Source organism: Pteropus medius, unplaced genomic scaffold (assembly GCF_902729225.1).
Source record: "Pteropus medius unplaced genomic scaffold, Ma_sr-lr_union100, whole genome shotgun sequence".
Classification (NCBI taxonomy): Eukaryota; Metazoa; Chordata; class Mammalia; order Chiroptera; family Pteropodidae; genus Pteropus; species Pteropus medius.
Genome location: NW_024344370.1, coordinates 405,383 through 427,375, shown reverse-complemented (window position 1 = coordinate 427,375; position 21,993 = coordinate 405,383). Strand labels below are relative to the sequence as shown.

General features: G+C 33.6%; 1 protein-coding gene across 3 annotated transcripts in view; it reads right to left on the bottom strand.

Annotated features, from left to right (window-relative positions):
• Positions 1-1,626: 1,626 nt before the first annotated feature.
• Positions 1,627-21,993, bottom strand: part of PARP8 (poly(ADP-ribose) polymerase family member 8) — a 160,113-nt gene continuing 139,746 nt past the window's right edge. For all 3 annotated transcript variants that reach the window (XM_039869914.1, XM_039869912.1, XM_039869913.1), the window contains exons 23-27: positions 20,803-20,872; positions 18,044-18,117; positions 16,870-16,939; positions 15,956-16,040; positions 1,627-6,177 (exon numbers count right to left, since the gene is read on the bottom strand). In XM_039869914.1, the coding sequence (XP_039725848.1) occupies positions 6,075-6,177; positions 15,956-16,040; positions 16,870-16,939; positions 18,044-18,117; positions 20,803-20,872 (402 nt within the window). In that variant the 3' untranslated portion in view covers positions 1,627-6,074. The remainder of the gene's footprint in view (positions 6,178-15,955; positions 16,041-16,869; positions 16,940-18,043; positions 18,118-20,802; positions 20,873-21,993) is intronic.

Below are 21,993 nucleotides of genomic sequence, written 5' to 3'. Positions count from 1 at the left end.
GACAATCTACATAAAATGATTTCTAAATTATAAAGTGCTACATTAAACAAATCCTATTAATCAAAAATTTCTCTTACCGGAAATTCAAGAATACATGATTTTAAAACTATGTATATATTTGATATCTTTGAAATTCTCAGCCTTCTTAGACATAAGTTACAAGTCACTACTATTTAAAATAATTGAAGAGAGAGACCTAGAATTTGGGAACAGAAATAGAGGCCAAATAAATACTCAACAAATAAATTCTCAGGGATTCTCAAAATTGGCTTTCCAAAAAAAAGCAACCTACTTAACTCTTAAGTTAACCTAGGATATGGAACTACATTCTTGCTAGTCCATTCCTATGAAGAGGAATGTGGGTAAATGTCAGAATGACAGCTCCAGAAGTCAGTAAGATTGAGCCATAAAGTCAAAGATATCCCTAAAATTTGGTTGAGGAATCAAAAACTAAAAATTCAAGAGTGCTGTCTAATATATATATTATCTACAACAAAGCAAAAGCAGATGTATAAGCAAATCATTGTGAGATTATGAAAAGTAGTGAATAAGTAAATAGCAATTAGTAATACACTACTCATTCGCATGAATTTAAGGATTCAAAATGTCATTTGGATTGTGGATTTTATTTCAATGAATACAAAAGTTGTTATGAATTTCACACATTCACCCAAAATCTTTACATCTGTAAGCCTACTTTCCTTCATATGCCAAATTGCCTTTCATCTAAGACCTTGTCCTTGGGTTTGGGAATGTCCAGTGGGTATTAATGATCCCCCATGGTATGCCCCCTTCCCCCCATCCCCCCACTGCTATGATGTAGATGATCCTTCCCTCCGTGTTGCTTGCATTTTTGTTTTTTTTCCATCTAGCATCGCTGGCTTTGTGTTATTCATGAATTATTTCCAAACATGTTTCTTTCCCACACAGACTGAAAGCTCCTTAAGGCCAAACATAAAATCTAATACTCTCTTTTCCTTATACTGACTGTCAAGATGCATACTAGACTCTTAACAAGTATATTCTTGAGAAAATGAAATCAAGGTTAAAATAAACCTATGGTTTCTCAACATGAGTAAAAAATTATTTTATTTATTATGGAGAATATAAACTAGCTCCTCATAAATATTTACTGTTAACATGTTTAGAAAACCTTATTTATTTTTTGGACTAATGTCTTATTCAGTTAATTAGATATATTTGTATAAAAAGTAGTGCTTTAAAAATCATTTTCTAATTACTAATCAAGTCAGAAATGCTTAGAAAAGTCAGGGCAGTTGATTTGAAATGCTCCTTTTAATATAATGCCTAGGTGTTCCTAAATGGAGCATACATATAAAATGTACAAAAATCTATTGTTTTGATCCTATATTTCTTGACAGAATTTCAAATTAAAGTGGTGCTCACGTGACCAATGAAATCTATCACAACTATCTGGGGAATAATGTCTTGAAGAGCTTTTTCTTTTATTCCTTTTTATTTTAAAAGTATCTTAGAAGTAGAAAGGACAACATCATTTTTAGTTTGTTGAGAACTTCAAATATCTACTCCCCAGAAGCAAGATTCATCATGTGGAGTATCTAAGGCCTAACCGAGTGTTCAAAATAGTGCCCACATATACCATACTTGTTGAACAAATTCAGATTTATTGAAAGTAAACATTTACATTGGCTACAATTTTAGAACTATTACAAAGCTGGATAAAAGAGGCTTAAGTAGCAATAGAAAGCAAGTGCAATAAAAAGTGAATAGTGAAAATATTTGGCCTTAGTGATCTCTTGGCAGTATTTACATTATGTACATATTGTTAAATATTTATAATAACTCTAAGGCACCAAAGGCTAAATAGCAGGTTGCAATACTATTTTGTGCACAAAAGTCAAAAAATTTATTGTAAAGAAGGCTGTATAGTTAAAGAAACATAGGCATATCTTAATGTTTACATAAAGGAGTGGCTGCATATTTTAAAATCTCAAATGATACATTAAATATTGGGCAAATTGAAGAAATTATTTTTAGAACATTAAATTATGTTGACTATGTAAATAAGCACTATTTTTTACTGACTTGCAGGTAAATGTGTAATGCAATCTATTCTTCAACACAGCTTTTTCACACTCATGGATATGTTTTGTCTAAAAACTACTTGAAATTCTTTTGACCTACAAAAACTTATCCTAATATATCATAGTGTATACAAAATCCCCAAGAAAAACTTACTGGGTAATAATATACATCAAATTTATATATAATCTGACAAAAATTTAGCAGGCATTTGATGCCAAAATACTTGAATTTTTAGTCTGCCATTCTAGCATAGTAGTTGGATATTTTAATCCTTTATGACTGTTTAGGGTGGACAATTGTTTGTGGCTTTAGGTGAATGGACATAAAATTGGCCTATGTAGCAAACCAATCTTAAAGGGAACTAATTGTTTTCAATTTTGTAATGTGAAACCCTTTCACAAAACTCACTGGGTGTTAACTGTGTCATTTATCACCAGTGATTGAAATATCCATATTACTGTATTGTCAGAGGTAACTGACAATATCTATGTCCAGCACAGTCTTGACCATTGAAATATTTGATGACTTCTATTTGTAAACTTTTGTTCCTTATACTGGAAACCCAATTTATCTAACATACAATCTGTCATTTGTCTTGAGGTAGTATTATAATGAATTCAGCAAGACAATAGAATAACACCATATTTTTAAAATGTGCTTCAAGTGCCACCATATATTTAGTCGGGAGATGGTCTAAGGTTGAGTGGCCTTTCAGACATATTAAATTACTATCTGATGAAGTCATCTAGACTTTAACAAGGATGATAAATTTTTCCTTAAAACTTTCTGAAAACCCATGCCCTAAGGCAAGTTATGGTATTATGGTATAAAGTACTGCTAAAATATTTTCAATGATATTAAAGATTTATAGGCTTGCATATTAAAGGCTTCCTTTCTTTTAGTGAAGGGGAGAATAACAGGATTTCTTTTCTAAACTCTTAAATTTTTCAATGAGAAATATTCAGAGCATTAGCAATAGCTTGGGCTGGTTTCTTATATCACATAGTATTTGACAGTAAGAGCTTACTACCTTATATGTAAATTTTATGCTCATAGTTAAATTTTAAATTCAAAAACCACCTTCGAATCCAACATTTGACTGATATTTGCTGAGCAACAAAATAAAAAATCATTTCAACATAAAGTAATCTAAGGCACCACAAAAGTACCTTACTGTGATGTATTCTATAACACTAGCTTATAAGTATATTATCACTTTTTTCTCTTCTCATGTGGTCAATTATTTTCTTCTCTCTTTTTTTAATACAGTGGACAATGAAAGAGGACAAATTTCTCATAGTGAAATGTTTACAAAATCAGTAATGCCAGAAAAAGTAGAACTAATAAATTAAGATTATTCTTTCCCTAGTTCAAGAATGAGAATGAATGATCTCCTTATTCAGTGGGTTAATATTAAGTAGTATAGGCTACACAATTAATATAACTACTACAAAGCATCAGTGAACAGACTTCAAATGATTACGAAAATATAATATCACATGTTTGGAATCATCAAATAAGTCAATAGATAATGTCTTAATGGGGTGACTGAATCAAGGCATGACAATGTTTAAACTTCTGAATTTTAAGGACCTTTTTGGATTTTGGAAGCATGGTATTCATTTACTAATGGTGTACTAAAATTAGATTCTTTCGAAATAAAGATAAGCATCAGTATACTATAGTATGATAATATCAAAAGTTCAATCAAAAGATTGGCTCTCAGAATATTTGCTTACGAATGCTCTGAAAATTTTTCGAAATAAGATCAGTCATTCTGCATTGCAAGAGCATTCCATTAATTACCAATGGAAGACATCTTATTTTATTATCATAAAAGATATCTATTATCTGTAATATTTAGTAGGCATTAAAACTATCACCTACTTTTCTTGCCGATAGGTGAATCCACTTTTATTCCTAAATTGGCAATAGAAGTTTATATGCCAGTTTTTCCTCCTCTAAAGAGTCTCCTCTGAGTCCTTGAGGTTACCCTTCCAGTTCAGATTCTAATACTATACTCTTTATAGATCACTCAACTGTCCAGTGAAGCCTAGATGGATTAGGTCAGTGGTTTTAAAATTATGCCTGGAGGCACTGTGGAGAGTTTTGGAGGTGCCCCGTGGCCCTAGTGGCCAAACAGCTAGTGGCCAAACAGACATCGATTTCTCAATCTTGCTGTTACATATTCATAGTTATGTCATATATAGAATGTCCCACAACATGAATTTGAAAAAATAATTCTGTTCTTTAAAAATGTTTTTTAAAACACATTCAAAGGGATTTGGGGACTTAAGCAAGTAGTCCTCATGTCCCACATAAAGTCTTCAATACCGGGTCACAGAACACTAAACAAAACACTGTATCTCAGCCCTATAATGACAATAGCATCCCTCAGTTTCACTTTGAGTTCAGAGGCATAAGTCAAACAGATCAATGTTTTAAGTGGATCCTATCACAATGGTGAATATCGCAAACATTTCAAGTCTCTTTTTGCAGAAATCGATTATTTACAACATATGAAAACAAATGATTAGTAAATACTTCTGAAACAGCAACCTTTAACAATGCATATGACTTTCCCCCCTCACCTTTTATGCTAAAGGAAATAACAGAGAAGTTTAACATTATACTTGCAAATGTCTATACATTTTTATTTTTTCCTTTCTAAATAAATTAGAATCAGATAGGAGCCTTGATTCAGAGTTTGAATAGAGTGACAGACTCGCTAATTAAACTGCTCTCATGAATGGCCTTACACCAAAGACACCGCATAAGAAACTTAAACACTGTCAGTTAAAACTTGTGATGACTAAGAAGAACTTTAGGACACAAAGAAATAGAAACGATGTTGATGAGCACATTGACTCTTGAAAGGAGAATGATGAGAGCTGGTGTTACTGTTCTCTCTAAACTTGTTTGTGTTCTTTTAATATAAAAGAAACTTCAAAGTTTGTCTTCTTTCTCAATATGAAAAAAAATAAGCAGAGGTATTAGATGAAAAAATATAAAAATGCTGGTATGGTAAAAATAAAGTTTTTAAATGTTCCACTGTAGAAAATAAAAAAATATATATTGTTTGTTTAAATTCTGAGGCCTTTCCTTTAAACATATGATCATTTAAATATAGATTTAGTCCACCAGGGGCATCAATGGTCCCCAAATTATGACTTAGTAACATTATCAAAGAGTTGAATTTTAACTGAAGGGCAAATTCTTAAAATAGGAAAATTGTTCACAAATATTTCAGTGAATGAATAATGGTAAATTTGACTCATATCTTGGTTTATGTCCAGATTTACTGCTTACTAAATATTATTTTCTTTTCATTGAATGAGAATAGAATTGTGGAGCTGTGCCATCTCTGCTGTCAAAACACATATGTGGATATACACACATATATGCACAATCATGCATTTTGATGCATGAATCTATAGATATGTATATTATAAATTTTTGGGGAAAGCACTGCATCTAAGACCTAATTGTTTTTTGTGTAAGGAAAAATAACAGGAGAATAGGAAATATCCCTCCTCAAAACATTTGCAATGTTCATACCACTTAATTATAATAGCACATCAGAATGTGCAAACATTATACTTATTGCAAAGTATCTTATAGATTTCGACGTCATTATAAAATGTTCTCAATTCTATTTTGGTAACCTAAAGTGTCGGTATATAATACCAAATTTCCAATTAAAGAGTTTAATATAAAAATATCAGCACAAAACTGTTTTTTCAATCTGTTTATTATGTGAGCAACCCAAACTTCAGTTTAAGTGCTGTTGTAATTTTATTACTAGATTCCATAACCCTACAATTGATAAATTTTATACCATTTTAGGTATTTAATGAGATACTTAGAAATACTAAGAAAAAAATCAGTATTCAAAGGGTTAATTTTGTTTATAATAACAATAAATTATTTTATCATCTTCTTCAGTTCAAAATCCAGCTTTGAACCCGAGGAAGGCTTTCAAATCATGTTAATTAAATGGTGGTCCTTTAACCAGTAGCAGTCTGATTACCAATTACTCGAAGGATCTCTTTGTGAATGCCTCCTTCCTGTGTGTTAATATTTGCATCTCCCACTTGGCCATCTTCATAGCTAAAGCACAAAACGGAAACAGAAAACATTCAAAAAGTTGAAACGTTCAAAAAAATTCAGAAAGCATTTACAACAGCTTAGAAATGGTATTTGATACCTAAACTATAACCCAAAGTAATCAACAGCAAAAGACAGTTATTTTGCAGTTGCATTTAATAATGAGTTTGCATTACCAAATATCTGATTATTCTTCACCATGCCCTGATTTGCCCCATCCTTCCTTTTTAATTTTAACCTTTTTTAGCCCCACATAAAGCATTGCCTGAGTTGCAGGAAGCACCCTTGTGTCTTTGGCTTTGCAAACATTTCCCAGAGCAGCTGCAATATGAAGCCCACTATGAAAAAACATACCAACTTCGACTTTATGTTCCTTAGGTTTTGGTCTTCACTCTACTCCTAATTCAGTCGTTTATTTATTTTCTGGTCATTGACACTCTAAGAAATTACTTCAGTTTTTGCCACTACTCCTCTGTCATGCCTGCCTTATAATTATTATTCTGTTATAATTAGTGCTACATTTTTTTTTCCTTATCATTGGCTGCTGTATTTGTCCAACTATAACATATTCTTATCTATGCTGGTACTTCGCATAAGAATGCAAGTGTGCTAAGTTTAGCTAAGCAATAGAAGTGAAAATATCACATTAAAGGACAGCGATTATTAAGGCCTTTAGAAAGAAATAATTACATTTTACACTATAATTCATTTCCTCAAATAAACTTACTTGGGCAATAAAAATTTCCTAAGAATGAATTTTTAAACTTCCATGATAATATTCAGAGTAGAATAGGTGATGAATTAATTTTACTTCATAAAAATGACTTCAAGACAGAAGCTTTAGAGAAATGATAATTACTTCAAAATAGATAACCAGGGATGTAAGCAGAGTCTCAAAGATTAATGTGTGCCAGCTTTTTCCTCACCACACATAAGTTCTCCTGAAATAGCACAATACAGGAAAATGAAACAGATGACATAAGCAGGTCCTTACATAATCCACTGTTTAACCACCGAGTGATAATTGCATTTGTATCAAGTTTAAAGTCCTAAGAACTGACCCAAAGTTACCTGTTGACTTTGTTAATTCTTACCACACAAGTGTTCACGCAAACGTACACCCACCCACCCCACCCACATGTATATGTGACACTCAATGGTGAAACATTACTGTAGGGGAAAAAATGGGATATGCAGCACATAGTCCAGTTATTTTCTCAGGAGATCAAATAGTAAGTGCCCTGTTAAGAACTAGAGAGTGTGTCAAGTGAAATGTTTCAGAATTGTCCAAATTGAATCAGGTGCTTTGTGGCAACCTATGTAAAGATATACTTTATTGAGCAAGTGAAATATGTTGTCTTGGTTTTTGTATAAATTCTGGCTACCTACTGAACTAAGCCACCCATAATTCTGAGCCAAGGCTAGGGAGGCAACTTGGCTTGAAAGCCTGGCCTAAGGGAGATGATGCCATTTTACCAAGCCAATCCAGCTAGCTCCTTTAGGATTTAGATTATGGAAAGTGAAAGAGAATGACAGAAAGAGAACAAAACAGACAGACACAAAGAAAACCATTGTCCTTTGAGAGAAGTGGGAAGAGTGAAAGGTCTTAAAACTATTTTGGTTCTTGATAGCTTCCTAATTTCAAATAATAGTCCACATGTATCTGTACTATACATTTCCTAATATGCCTGTAAGTTTGCTGTATCTCTATGGCATTTTTGGTACAGTGAACACACTTATGTCCTCTGTATTTTAGGCACAATGTTGAATAAGATATGCTTGGCTCAATGATGCCCAGCCTACATACTACCATCTCCATTCCATTCAATTTAAACTTGACCTTTGATTAAGATTTATCTATAATACATTATAACTTATCATTTTTCCCTCAATCCACTGCAATCGTTCTTCCGACCCTACTATTTGTCTGACAACTACTGACAATGGTCGCCCATGGCCTTCTAGTTGATGAATTCAGGAGATTTTATCCACAACATCTGCAACATGTGGTACAGCTGACTGCTCTTTTTCTTGAAGCTATATTATCTCTTCACTCCCTACTTACTCTTTTAGTAATTCTCAATCTCTCTCATTGCATCCTCTTCCTTAGCCTTCCATTTCAATGCTGATTTCATCCATAATTCACTTCTCAGTGTTTTCTCATGATATGCAAACTCTCAATTATTTCAGTCTCTTATTGCTTAACTATCACCCACATGCTGATTCCCAAACTACATCTCCGATCCTTACATCTTTCCTTAACTATAATTTTCTCACAGAAATCACAAGGCTGAACTTAATTTTTTACCCCAAGTCTGCCCTTTTTTAGTCTATCAATAGCTCAATTTGAAGCATCATCATCTGCCCATTCTCCAAGAAGAAAACTTCAGTCATCCTTGGCTCTTCCATGGGACTAACCCCAATAAATCACTGCATTATCCTGCTTCCATTTCTTAATTATTCCCAGTTGCATCTTCTCTTCATCCAACGCCGTTACCTTTCTTTAGTCCTTCATTATCATCCATTCAAGTGATTTCAAGTTGCAAATTGTGTGCTATTAGCGGGTTTTGAAATTAATTTAGGTTGTCCAGGCTAGTATTTTTCAATGAAATTAGAATAGAATGGGACAGAGAAATACTGACTGCACCACACAGAGTAAACACTGTTTTTTCCAAGTCACAACATCAAACACATTTCTTCTTACAATGAGAAACACTGGCCTAGACTGTCATAATAACATAACTTATTGATCTCTCTGTCTCCACATTTATCACCATCATCCCTCCTATAAGACTCTTCTCTGCCTGGCTAGAGTGATACAAATGGCCTCCATTTCACTTGCAAAACAAAATCCAATGCCACCGGCATGGTGTATCAAGGTACTTCATAATCCAACCCTAAACTTCCTCTCCAGTCATGCTCATCACTCCTTCCCACCACTCTATTTCCCAGTCAAATAAAAGAGTTTGCTATCCCCAAATAGTACATGTTCATCGACACTTAAAAAGCATTTAAAATTAATGGAGAAGAGATAAGACTACCATTCTTTAAATAAACTATAACAATTTAAGATAGAAAGAGCATAGGGGGAGGAAAGCAGAGAGCAAAAGTGAGAGATTGAGATTAAAAGTTATTAATCAAAATGCCTGTTTTCCCATTGACTATGAAGCCTGCAAGGAAGCTTCATAGGTTGAAGGAAGAAATTGGCTAAAGGCATTTAGGTTTCTTAAACTATAAAGCATTTATAACGATAAACGAGCAAACCACCATTTGATTTGGTCAACTGGCAGGGCTTAAATATGTGAATTACTAGTGGCATTAGGGCATTGATTACAATATAGCATACAGAATACTGTGCAGCTATTTATTAGTACTGCAGGCAAACAGTATATTGTAAAGTTCATGTAAGTCCAAAAGCAACAAAATTTTAAAAAGAAATAGAATAAGGATATCAATAGGGAAATGACACACTTCATAGGGGTTTTATGTAGAAAGAAAAATAAAACTAAAAGGATACAAAAATCACATATGTTCCCAGGAGTATAAAAAGATTACTAAAATTTTAATTAAAAAAAAAAAGTCAATTTGCTTAAAAAGCTATTAGAGAGAAAATAAGACAATAAATGGGATTTAACTGTCTGAAACTTTTTGAGTACATGAAGAAATTTCACGGATAAAAACTTTTGAATGTTTTGACAACCTTTATCCTCAAACTGATATAGCAGCTTTGTGACAATTTTAAGATAGGCATACGTAAATTAGTTTTCTGTCTCCTTAAATCTGGAACCTAGACACGCTAAGCCTGTTTTCCATTAGCAACAGAAAGGAGAAATTCACTGTGAACTGAATGATAATCTTGCACTTGTCCAAAGTTCCTGTAAGAATTCTGATGCTATTTCATAGCCCACATATAATCTCTTCACTAAGTTAGAACATTAGGTCTTTTGTCATTGCTTTCATTCAATATATATTGCGTGTTTTTTGCATAAGACATGAGATTCCCAAACACAGACTTTGCATATTACTAGGTGAGATGATAGAATTATGCAAATAACTGCAGGACAAGGCAGTCTGACAGGTACAAAGAAAGGGTGAGCAAAATTGAGAGTAATGACAGATAACATCTGACTGGGAGGTCAGGAAAGGCCTCATGGAAAAGGCCAGGTGGTTAAGACTTGAAAAAATGGCTGAAAGACAAGCTGATTAGGAGGCCAATCACTTGAACTGACTGATGAGTAAAGGGAAAAACAATTCCAAGCTTGGATAATAATTTTATTCAATCAGTGGTTTGTATGAGTACTTGAAGGAAAATGGACTTTCTGTTGCAGAAGGCCATGTTTGTTTTTATTTGTTAAAAATGATCGGACTGAATGGATTGAAGACCTGAATATAAGACCTGAAACAATAAATTGTATAGAAGAAAACATAGGAACTAAACTCAGGGACCTTGGACTTAAAGAGGATTTTATGAATTTGACCTCAAAGGCAAGAGAAATAAAAGCAAAAATAAATGAATGGGACCACATCAAACTAAAAAGCTTTTGCACAGCAAAAGAAACTGTCAACAAGGTAAAGAGACAATTATCCGAATGGGAAAATATATTTGCAAGCAACACCTCCGATTAGGGCCTAATATACAAAATATACAAAGAACTCATACAACTCAATAACAACAAAAAAAACTGATCCAATCAAAATATGGGCAGAGGACCTGAACAGACACTTCTTCCAAGAAGATATACAAATGGCCAACAAACATGAAAAGATGCTCAACATCGCTAGCTATTAGGGGAATGCCAACCAACACCACAATGAGATACCACCTCACACCTGTTTCAATAGCTGTTATCAACAGAACAAGTAATAAGTGTTGGAGAGGATGCGGAGAAAAAGGACCCTCATACACTGCTGGTGGGACTGCAAATTGGTACAGCTACTATGGAAAACAGTATGGAGGTTCCTCAAAAAACTAAGAATCGATCTACCATGTGATCCAGCAATCCCTCTACTGGGTATTTACCCTAAAGACTTGAAAACTCATATCTGAAAAGATATTTGCACACCGATGTTCATAGCAGCATTGTTTACAGTGGCGAGAACATGGAAGCGACCGAAGTGTTCCACAACAGATGATTGGATAAAGACGCTGTGGTACATATATACAATGGAATATTACTCAGCCACAAGAAGAGAGGAAATACTGCCATTTGCAACAACATGGATGGACCTCAAGATAATCACGCTAAGCAAACTAAGCCAGACAGAAAAAGCTGAAAATCACATGATATCACTTATATGTGGGATATAAACCTAAAAGCAACAAACAAACAAGACAAACAAACAGAGAGTCATGGACATAGACAATAGACTAGTGGTTACCAGAGGATAGAGGGGAGGGAGGAGGAGGTAAAAGGGGTCAAATATGTGGTGACAGGAAGAAATCTAACTATGGGAAGTGAACACACGATGCTATATATATATATATATATATATGCCTTCCTGTTAAATTGTACACCGAAACTTACTGAATTTCATTAACCAATGTCACCATAAAAAATTAATAAATAAAATTAAACAAACAAACAAAATGATAGGCCCATATGAGCAAGAAATGCAACACTCTGCTTCTGGAAAATTAATGTGGTGTTAATAGTATGATCTTAAAATTTCATATGCATAGAAATATAGACTATACTCTAAAAGATGAACCATAGTTAACTCTAAGTGGGGATAATATAAGTTATTTTCTCCTTTTCTGCTTACCTTTGATTTCAGTTTCTGTACTTTAAACAGGTATCATTAATATATTAATGGTGATGTTTAATAAATCTAGCATTGCACAAAATAGATTAGGAACAAAGAAGAAATCAGAAGCATGGGGAATAACTAGTATTTTTTTGGTGTACTCCAAGGGAGAGAATTATATATCCATGGAAACAAAAGTACTGATAGGAGAAAACTAAAATGATAAACTTGGGAACTGATGACTACAGCTCAGGTTCCATATCTCGTTGATGTGAAAAATTACTGCATAGATTGCAGAAGTTGAGACATTGGTTAGGGGATTTATTAATAATGGGTTCTACTTTGTGCATATCGATATTAAGATATTAGCAAACTTTTCGAGGGGAAATACCCAGCAAGCAGTTATAATGTGGGCATTTCATTCATTCCTAATTACCTGCCAAGCACTATGCTAGGTATACAAAAAAATACAAGGGAGCCATATAGTCTCCAACCTCAAGATGTACAAAGAGTGATGAAGAAAACAATACACAAAAACAAAATAATAATAATCCAATGATAAAAACATGTCCAGAGCATTATATAGTAATACAAAGAATTAGCACCAAGGAGCCAAAGGATGTTTCTGCGAGGAGGGAAGGCATGCACTAAGATTTCAAAGAGGTGTGGGAGATAGATAACCAAGTATTAGGGGAGAGAGTGGAAGAGAGTCCAGGCTTAGGGAGAAAGAAAAGAGCAAAACTGTGGTAACAGCATACAGTTCAGGCTATAAAGCATAACATCTTGAGATGGCAAATGGTGGGTGGTGAAAAATGGTGAGCCATGAGGCTGGGGACTGGATTTCCTTGACCTCCCAACACAGTGGTATTGAAGAAATAACAAAGGGCTGAAGAGTTCATTGATTCCCTTTGTAAAGGGGACCAGACTTCACCTTGTAAGGATTGAGTAGCCAATAAACAGTTTTATGCTGTGGCAGCTAAAATCTTGGAAAAAGATCTGAGCTAGAGACAGAGAAATTGGATTTATTATATACTGGGAATAAAGCAAAGTTCCCCGATCGTATCAGCTTGATGTCACACAGCTCCACTGAGCCATGACTGATAGTCTGTCATCTAACTTTATAAAGAAGTTGTCTCTTCGCCGTGTTCCCGATTAGACACTGCTTATTTTGCAAAATAATGATGAAAGATATCTTTTATTTCACTTAATGGCCATTGTACAGTCCTTATTTTATAAATTTTTCTTGTATCTGTCTCTTTAAATATATTTCAAACTCTGATCTAAAATAAAAGCCATATATAATCCAAGATATTTTTATTTTTGCTTTTGTCTTTACTCATGCATTAAAAATTTACTGACAAGCGACTGTGCATCAGGTTCCATGCAAAGTGTCACAGGGAATGCAGGGTTAGTGAAAAATAGTACTGTTTAACCTTTTGGAAAAAATGTGATATTAAAAAATAGAATAGTAAATGACTATTTTATTATCGCCTTCACTCTAGAAATTTGATTACCATGGAAGTTACTTTAATTTTTAATATTTTCATTTATATAACTGATAAAAACGAGAGGCAGATTAGTTTATATACTAGTCATCAGGCCAAGCTTCTAACATAAGAGATCACGTAACGTTAAAAAAAAAAAAAGAATAAGAATGGAAATTGACTTTCTGTCTGAAAATGGTATATTTGTGATAACTCACTTCTTTCTCATCTATTTATTCTGTTCTGAGATGCTCCCACTCACTAGGGAGACCTAGCACCAGAATTCTGTGATTACATCTTTTATAAAGAAAGAAACTGATGGTCGAAATTAGAATGTACATTAATTAGTAAGTGGATTCTCTTTTTGATGTGTTTTGAATCTTATCAATTTTCCTTTAATTAGTCTCTTCTCTCCAAGGAATGCAGAAATCTCATTTGTGTTTACGAAAAAATGAAAATCATGATCTTAATAGAATTCTTTCCTTTGTATTATTTGGGAAGTAGCTGAATATACTAGAAGTGTTTTCGTCTCTTTTCTTCAGATGGTCTTTCCTTAATTTTTTCTTCTTATGAAATAAAGAAATCTTTCTCTCCAGTAAACATAATATATGCACATACATATCCCTACAGATTTATTTTACATATAATTTATGAACTTAAATATCTAAAGTTGTTTATTAAGCTCAATAAATTTAAATTTTAGCAAGATGCTAAAAGTAGATTAACTGGTTAATGTCATGCTAAGGAAAAGACTTTAGAGTTAACTTTTCTGTAAAAACCCTAAGGTCACTCCATGAAATAACTCTGTGAATGGATGTGTCTTTTGGAAGGCCGATCTTCTAACGGTAGATAGTAGTCAAGATGATCAAGAAGAAGAGGGAGAAAAATATTTAATGAGTGCCCTTCAATGGAGACCTGTATTGTGCTCAGTCCTCATAATAACCTTAAAAAGGTAGGGTGCAGATAGCTTCCCTGGGGGCCTCCAGAGCCACATGGCACCCTTCTCTCTTTTGCATTCTGTCCCGGGAGACTGACCTGTATGAACGTGGTTAATATGCTCCCTTGGCCTCTAGTTTCTGGTAGGGTTTGATCAACGCAGAGTCCCAGCAAGACACCGGCAGGAGGGCGAGGTCAAGGTTCCCTAGGTTCTAGCCCCACAAGGGCACCCCGGGCTGCCTTTGTCCCTCAACCGAAGGCTATGACTTCTTTCAAAGCGGTTGAACTAGTAAAGTAAGGGATCTCCTACCAGGTTCTGATAAATGTTTTCCGTCCTTGATCCTTTGGACCTAGGGATGTATAACAGCTCTGTTGCCACTGTCAATCCACTAGATCTGTGGTTCCCTTAAATCACACCGTTGTAACTAATCTACTCATGGATGATAGAAATTATCATATTTTTCATGGGCCATTGGTTTCTATTGGAATTCTGACTGATCCAGGTAGATATATTATTTTACTGTATCTACTGATGAAGCTTAGAGAGGTCATGCAACTAGGCTAATGTCACCTTACTGATAACTGGTGAGCCTGGACACGAACGGATCAAAAGAGGCACCCTTTCCATTAAACTCATTGTTGCCTCGCCATTAAGAAAGAAATCTATAGATATGTATAATCTCATAATATGTAATTTATATATATATTAATACGTATCTATACATAAGATACATAATACATAAATCTGTATCATAAGAAATTCATACTTTTCGTACCACAAAAAAAAGAAAACAGGCAGTTCATAAAATTTTATTGTGAAAGTCTGTCAATAAGCTAACAGATCAAATGTGATAGGCACAGGGTGCTCTGGCTACACCACATATTGAAGCAATCTTGATGCACTCATTTTGATATGGCTAATAAAACACAAGCCAGTGCAATTTTCCAGCTTCTTTTTAGGAAACTACATAAAAGTACAAAACAGATGTACTCAGCTCCTTCCTGTGGTCCTTTCTTTGACAGGGCCGTGGATGAGGAAGGAATAGGCATGGGAAAAGGGTTGGGAGTCAAGCAAGGGTGGGTGAAAATCAGACAGGTCTATCAAGCTCTATTTATTTAGAGATGAAATATAATGTTTTTATATTTTAATGCAGCTCTATGATACAGCTGCATCAAAAGAGTCTACATCAATACGCTCTATATTGCCAGCTTATACTATAAGGAATGTAAATCGACTTTTTATAGGGACAAGACCTTCCTTCTCATTATTGTGTTCTTCATTCCCAGTTCTAACATTTTTAAATATACAAAAATAAAAAAAGAATACATATCAACATGTATGTGCGTATGTATCTATAGAAAGAGATATAATCATATATATATATACACACATGGAAAAATGGTTAGAGACACTTTTTCTTCAGTTCTTCTAAGTTAACAGCATTTAAACATCACTAGTTTTTACAGCTTATTAAAATAAAACAAAAATATTAAGTTGATGAGAAATTATGTGTCTGTTATATAAGACCAGCTAAAGTGACCAAATAATAACATAGTCACTATCATCTCATTTGTGAAAATGACAGTAACATAGAAATTTGAGTCTTAATACTTACACAAAAAAGAATCGAGTGCAGACATGATCAGTATTTGGGACGACCCATATCTCTCCATGTTTGTGCAGGTCAGGTGAGGTGATCACTGTTAAGAGGAAGACATAATTAAAAAACTATTTTATTCTAAGTTACTATATCCCTTCTCTTAGAAATCTAAAAGCAAAAGTACATGTACAAATTAACATTTGAAAAATGTTTAACTTCATTAGCTATCAATAAATGTAAATAAAAATGAGTTGCCATGTAAAAACTTTGTGTTTCCAACAGAATTAGTATAATATGGAAATCTCTTGTGTTTTATCAAAAACAAATAGCCTGACTTGAGAACTATGTAGAAAGCTACTAGTGTCCTATATAACTATCAAGTGTCAAAAACTTACAAGACAGTTACGGTAGCTACCAAAACTCCCAACATAAGAATAAATTTTTAGCCAAAGTCAGATTTTAAAGCAAGAACAAAGAAAACTATATGACCTGGCAAACTGCCTATTAATTTTTCTGTCCCAAGTTCAGAATAGAAGAATAACTTCAGTATAGGAACAGAAAGGTCTATTGGGTTATCTTCTCAGTGGTTCATCTTTAAAATTTTTCATAATATTATACATTCAAAAGCATTAAGAGGAAGGTGTCATATTAACAAAACAGATAAGCAATACTTGATCAGAAAGATATAATTACCATTCTGAAATATCTGCCAAAAATAAAATATAGCATTGTCTGAATTCTTGCCAACTCTGCTCTTCAGGTTTAACCTTTATGATCTCTATTGTACTCGTTTTTCCATTTGTGCCCTTAGAAAAGGTCATAGGAATAAAGCTTTCACCAGTCTAAGCATTCCGTAAACATATTCAAATTCTTAAATACAGATAAGATAGAGAATTAGTGGCATGAGGTTTGCAAAATTGTCAACCTACCTTCACATAAGGCAATGCATTTTAAGTTACGGCTTTGTAGGAATTGGGATTGCTGTCCTTTTTTCTGTGACTAAATTCCAAAAGAATTTAAAAATTAGAGTGAAAATGGGGCAGTTATTTAATTGATCATCGTTAAAAAATAAGTCACTAAAAAGGCCTATCAAGACTAGCAGCAGCAATATCACTGAACTCTCTTATGGCAAGCTGTATCTGTTAATTTCTGTACATAATCATTATTAAATCACTCTTAAAATAAGTGAACTAAAAACCGCTAAATTAAAGTTCAATCGCCCCACAATATGGAATTAGAACTCAAATTTATTTTTACTGGAAGCCTGGAATCTTTATTTCAAGAGAAACAAAATTAAAGTTGCGTGATGTTTTCAAAACATTAAACTCAGTTATTCCAGATCATCTAACTACATAAAACCAACCCATTTTTATAACATCATTAAGCCACAGAGGTATCAGAAACACCTCGTGTGAAAAACCTAAGGTTTTGTTTTTGTGTTTAGATATTAGATTAGCTATATTCTTTTTTTTTTTTTTTAAAATAAAGCCACATTATTCATCAGATAGATTTTAAATTTGTCCAGAATGTTTGTTTGTTTTTTTCCTGAAACAAGGAATTTGTGCTTACTCTACTCTGCCTGGAATGTTCTTTCTCACACAGAGCCAAATGCCATGTGCACTCACCCCCTATAGGTCTTTATTCAAATAGAACCTTCTCAGAGCATCCTTTCCCGACCATCCCACTTAACGTTCATTCTAGTTCTATTTTCCGTCCCACAGCATTTAACATCCCTTTCCCCTGATTTTTTCTCTATAATATTTTACCACTATCTAGCATTCTATCTATCTAAATACATATTTAGTTTATTTATATCCACTCAGTAGAATGTAGGCTCCAAGGGGATTTGTGTATTTTTGATTATCATTGTAGCCCAATGTCTAAGAGAGTCTCTAGCATTCTAGTAGGAGCTCAATAAATACTTATTGAATATTTATTGAACAAAGGCATTTAGGTTATTACATTTTAGGGTATTATTCCTTTATGAGTAAGGATCACTTAAAATAATTCTACAGACTTCGAAAGCCCAAGCATTTATTGAAATCTTGCTGGCTAATGGAGCTTGAGCTCACTTATATGCAGTCACGCAAGTTGCTACACCACCTGTGATGCACTGCTGCTTTTACTGCTTGAAGCTGGTTCATCCTTGGCTGACACTTTCTGCTTCTTGTTCATCCCTGAAAACATCAGCAAAACAATAATTTAGGAACAAAGCTGTATGATGCAGTTCAAAATACAATCTATCTACACTGCAAAATTCCACTTTAGGCAAAGGTTTGATTGCATCCGGCCACTCATGGTCACAATGGGCTCTCGAAGGAGCAGCTGCTGGCTGGGCCCTCGATACCTGGGGTGGAAAGTCTGTGGGTTTCAGAAGCCCTGATGGAGTTAAAAGTGGAAAATCCAGTTTGTTTTCCTTTGCACTAAAACAGGGATAGGAAATTCTCTTGCATAAAATTGATATAATAAGAAAATCTTAAAACTTGGTTTTGACAGGCTTTTAGACCCTTTCATTCTTACCATCTGGTTAGTAAAAGGAGAAGATAAGGGGTGGGAAATATGAACAATATAAAAAAAATGTATATTACAACTTATCTTTATGAATTGTTGATACATGATCAATTCCATACAGAATTTACTACTTCTTCTAACTAAGTTATATTAGTGCTTTTGTCTGTGATACTCTATTAATGCCATGATTTTTTTACTGTGAAATATTTTAGACAAAGCAGAACTAAAATTCCTATCTATTTTAGGGTTGGTAGATTTGTACCTATAGTTTATTTGAGAACACTCATTTATTGTTCTGAAATGAAGAAGCATGTTCATTTTTTGTTGTTGTTGCTGCTTCAATAGAAAACTTAGAAGAATGGACAAAGCATATGGACCAAACTGCAAATGGTGTGGATGTATAACCCGTTCCAAGAGAGACTGTTCTGTTCTCCACCTCCAAGACTTGCAGCCCTCAAAACCAACTATGAAGCTACTTCATTTACTGCAATGGTTCTTACACCCTCTCCCTAGAAAAATGAACATTAACACAGATAAATTTTACATACATTTGTATCCCCCACAATCCTTTCCATGAACCCATCTAACGAGTTTATACAACAGTAGAAGCAACAGAAAATCATAGTATTTGAAGATTTGTTGCATTTTCCTTATCTATGCTGAGAATATATTTATTTATTTAAACTGGTTTTATATATATATAAAATATATATTAAATAAATATATTTAAATATCTATAACTATATATATCTATATCTATTTATAGATATAGATATAGATATATAGATATAGATATATATCAGCACACACCAATATATATATTGGTGTGTGTACATGTTCTGTTTTAATAAGATTTAGAGTCTGATTTATGCTGACTTTGTTTTCTCTGTTGAACTATTTTATTCTATTTCTTACACTATCTTATTCATCCTAGTATTTATTTTTGTAGTGTTATTTTGGCATATTGTACTTTCAAAGATCACTGAAACAATATATCTCAATCCATATGCTTTCCTACATTGTGGCTTTGCACTCTTTCATCAGGAGATGGAGTCTAATTCCTGAACCTTGAATACGAAAGGGCTTATGATTGCTTTGACCAATACTGTATTCAGGAAGTGATGCCATGTATCTTCTGAGACTGGCTCAGAAAAGGCATATAGGGTATACCCAATGCTCTTAGAACATGTGATATGGAAAACATCAGAGTGAATCACTGAGAAACAACTTGCTATAATTGAAAGAGCATGAACTTGGGCAAGGGAATTAGACAAGTAGGCCTGATCAGTGTTCACCTAGTTATTAGACCTCTCTAGGTATCTTGTTCTATCATATGGGGATCTTAAGACTTACCATGCAGGCACCATGAACAACATCTGAAAGTTGTTTAATGTAATCATACATGTCTCTCTCTCTTCTCTCTCTCTCTCTTCTCTCTCTCTCACACACACACACACACACACACACACACAACCAACTTCACATTGGTATATGAATATAAAATCATTTAAAAGTCTAAAGGAAAGCACACTGAACTCTGAGGTTGCAGAAAAGGAAGAAAAAATTTCATACACTTTATACATTTTGTATAGTTTCAATTTCTTTACAATGACTATAATTTACTTAATATATAAACAGAAAAAAATATTCTTCTAAAAATTCTACCACTGATCATTGTAAAATATTCCAAAAAAATTAAAAAATGCAAAGAAAAAATTATCCCAAATTCCACCATCTGAGGGTAATAATTGCTAACAATTTGGCGATCATTCTTTCTATATTTTAAATTTATCAGGCTCCTCCTCAGCACACACTTTCAATCTATCCTAAAGTGATATTTTTTATACAATCTCATCAAAATATTAACAAGAAGTTGCCAATAAGTAGGATTATTTTAAGGGTGTTTTTCTTACCCTAATTTTCCATACCGTTCAAAACTTCTTTATGGGACACATAATCCAAAGACAAGAAGTTGGCATGATATAGAATTATACTCAACAGTAGTAGTTTAATATGGATGAATACTTTTCAGTGCTCTACATAATGCTTTTTGCACACACTACATTCTTGGTATTTACTTGTGGATAGAATAAACATAGAAACTACTGGAACAAAATTAAATTAATTTTGAAATTGACAAAACATATATACATTCTTATACAAAAGGGGAATTATTATAAATTCATCTTGATATGTGAGCTTTGTTTTGCTTCTGACATTTATCAAATAAATTTAATACAAATATATCAAAAAAGCCTCAGTCACTTGATAGAAAAATGTGCCTGGCATATATAACAACGAAAAAATAAAAACCTAATAAATTTGAGGTTAGGAATGAAATATAGACTTACCTGAGTAACCAAATGATATGCTTGACATTGGACTAAGATAGATCCCACTTCCATACATTGCACCGTGGAGCTAAAACGGGGAGAGGTAGCAGAGGAAGCAGTCAGTCAATGGTTTCGAATCTTAATATTTTACAAAAGGAGACAATCTATCTCCGAGTGGAGCATTAACTCTTAGAAAATGATAAAGCTTTTATTGCAAGGTCAAATTTGAAAATAGTAGTACTGATATCCTTGTCCTTAATGTTCAGAGTAACTTGATAAATGAAAAATGATAGCCAGAGAAAAAAATCCTTTCCACCCTACCAATGACAAAGAGTCACTTATTATAAAGTGCTAGAGTAGGCTTTTATGTTAATGAGTATAAAATTCTGAAAACATACTGAGCTGAAACATACGTGACAGAATTTTGATTAGGATTCACATGCTAGTATATCAACAAAGTATCCTGTTTGGGTTTTCATTATACAACATTGTCATTCCACTCTTACCCTCTAAACTTTTCAAGTTAGAGTTTCATTAACTGAAACTCTTCAACTGGTCTGAGAAACTAAGAACAATTAAAAGCTTCTCTTTTAATTAAATAAGGTAAGTCTCTTACCTTATTTAGTATGAATTAAATTTACGGATATTACATTTAAGTGTGTCATCTCAACTATCATCAGAGTGTGAGATCTAGCACAGGTAAATGAGTTGAGGATCTCATTTCCTGATCTCCTTACATCATCAGATGAAAATTAGCTGTATGAGAATAGGGAGAATGTTGGATATGAAGGGCATGAATAAAGATGAGGACGATCCTACGATCTCCTGCTAACCCCAAGTGCTGCCCCAGAGGCTGAAAAGCAGGTATCAGATGACCCTTTGGTGTCCAGTCTCTGATTTTCTTATTCTTAGCCCTACCTTTTGTTCTCTTAGTATTCACAATGAGACAGTGCTCAAAAAAAGAAAAGAAAAAAAAGGAAAAGTGTTTAATTAAAAGACAGATTGCTTGTAGGGTTTTGCTTTTTGAATGAAACTTTTTTTCACTTAAGTTCAAAATGATTTTTGCTTTCTCATTGGAAACTCAACTTTTTCTTTTCATTCCTTCATTGTGTATAGGTCAATTCTGCTTCACTTACTTTGTGAAAATTACTTATGCCTATGAAAAACTCCATGTAATTTTTAAAAACGCAAATGCTTCCTCTTTTGCAA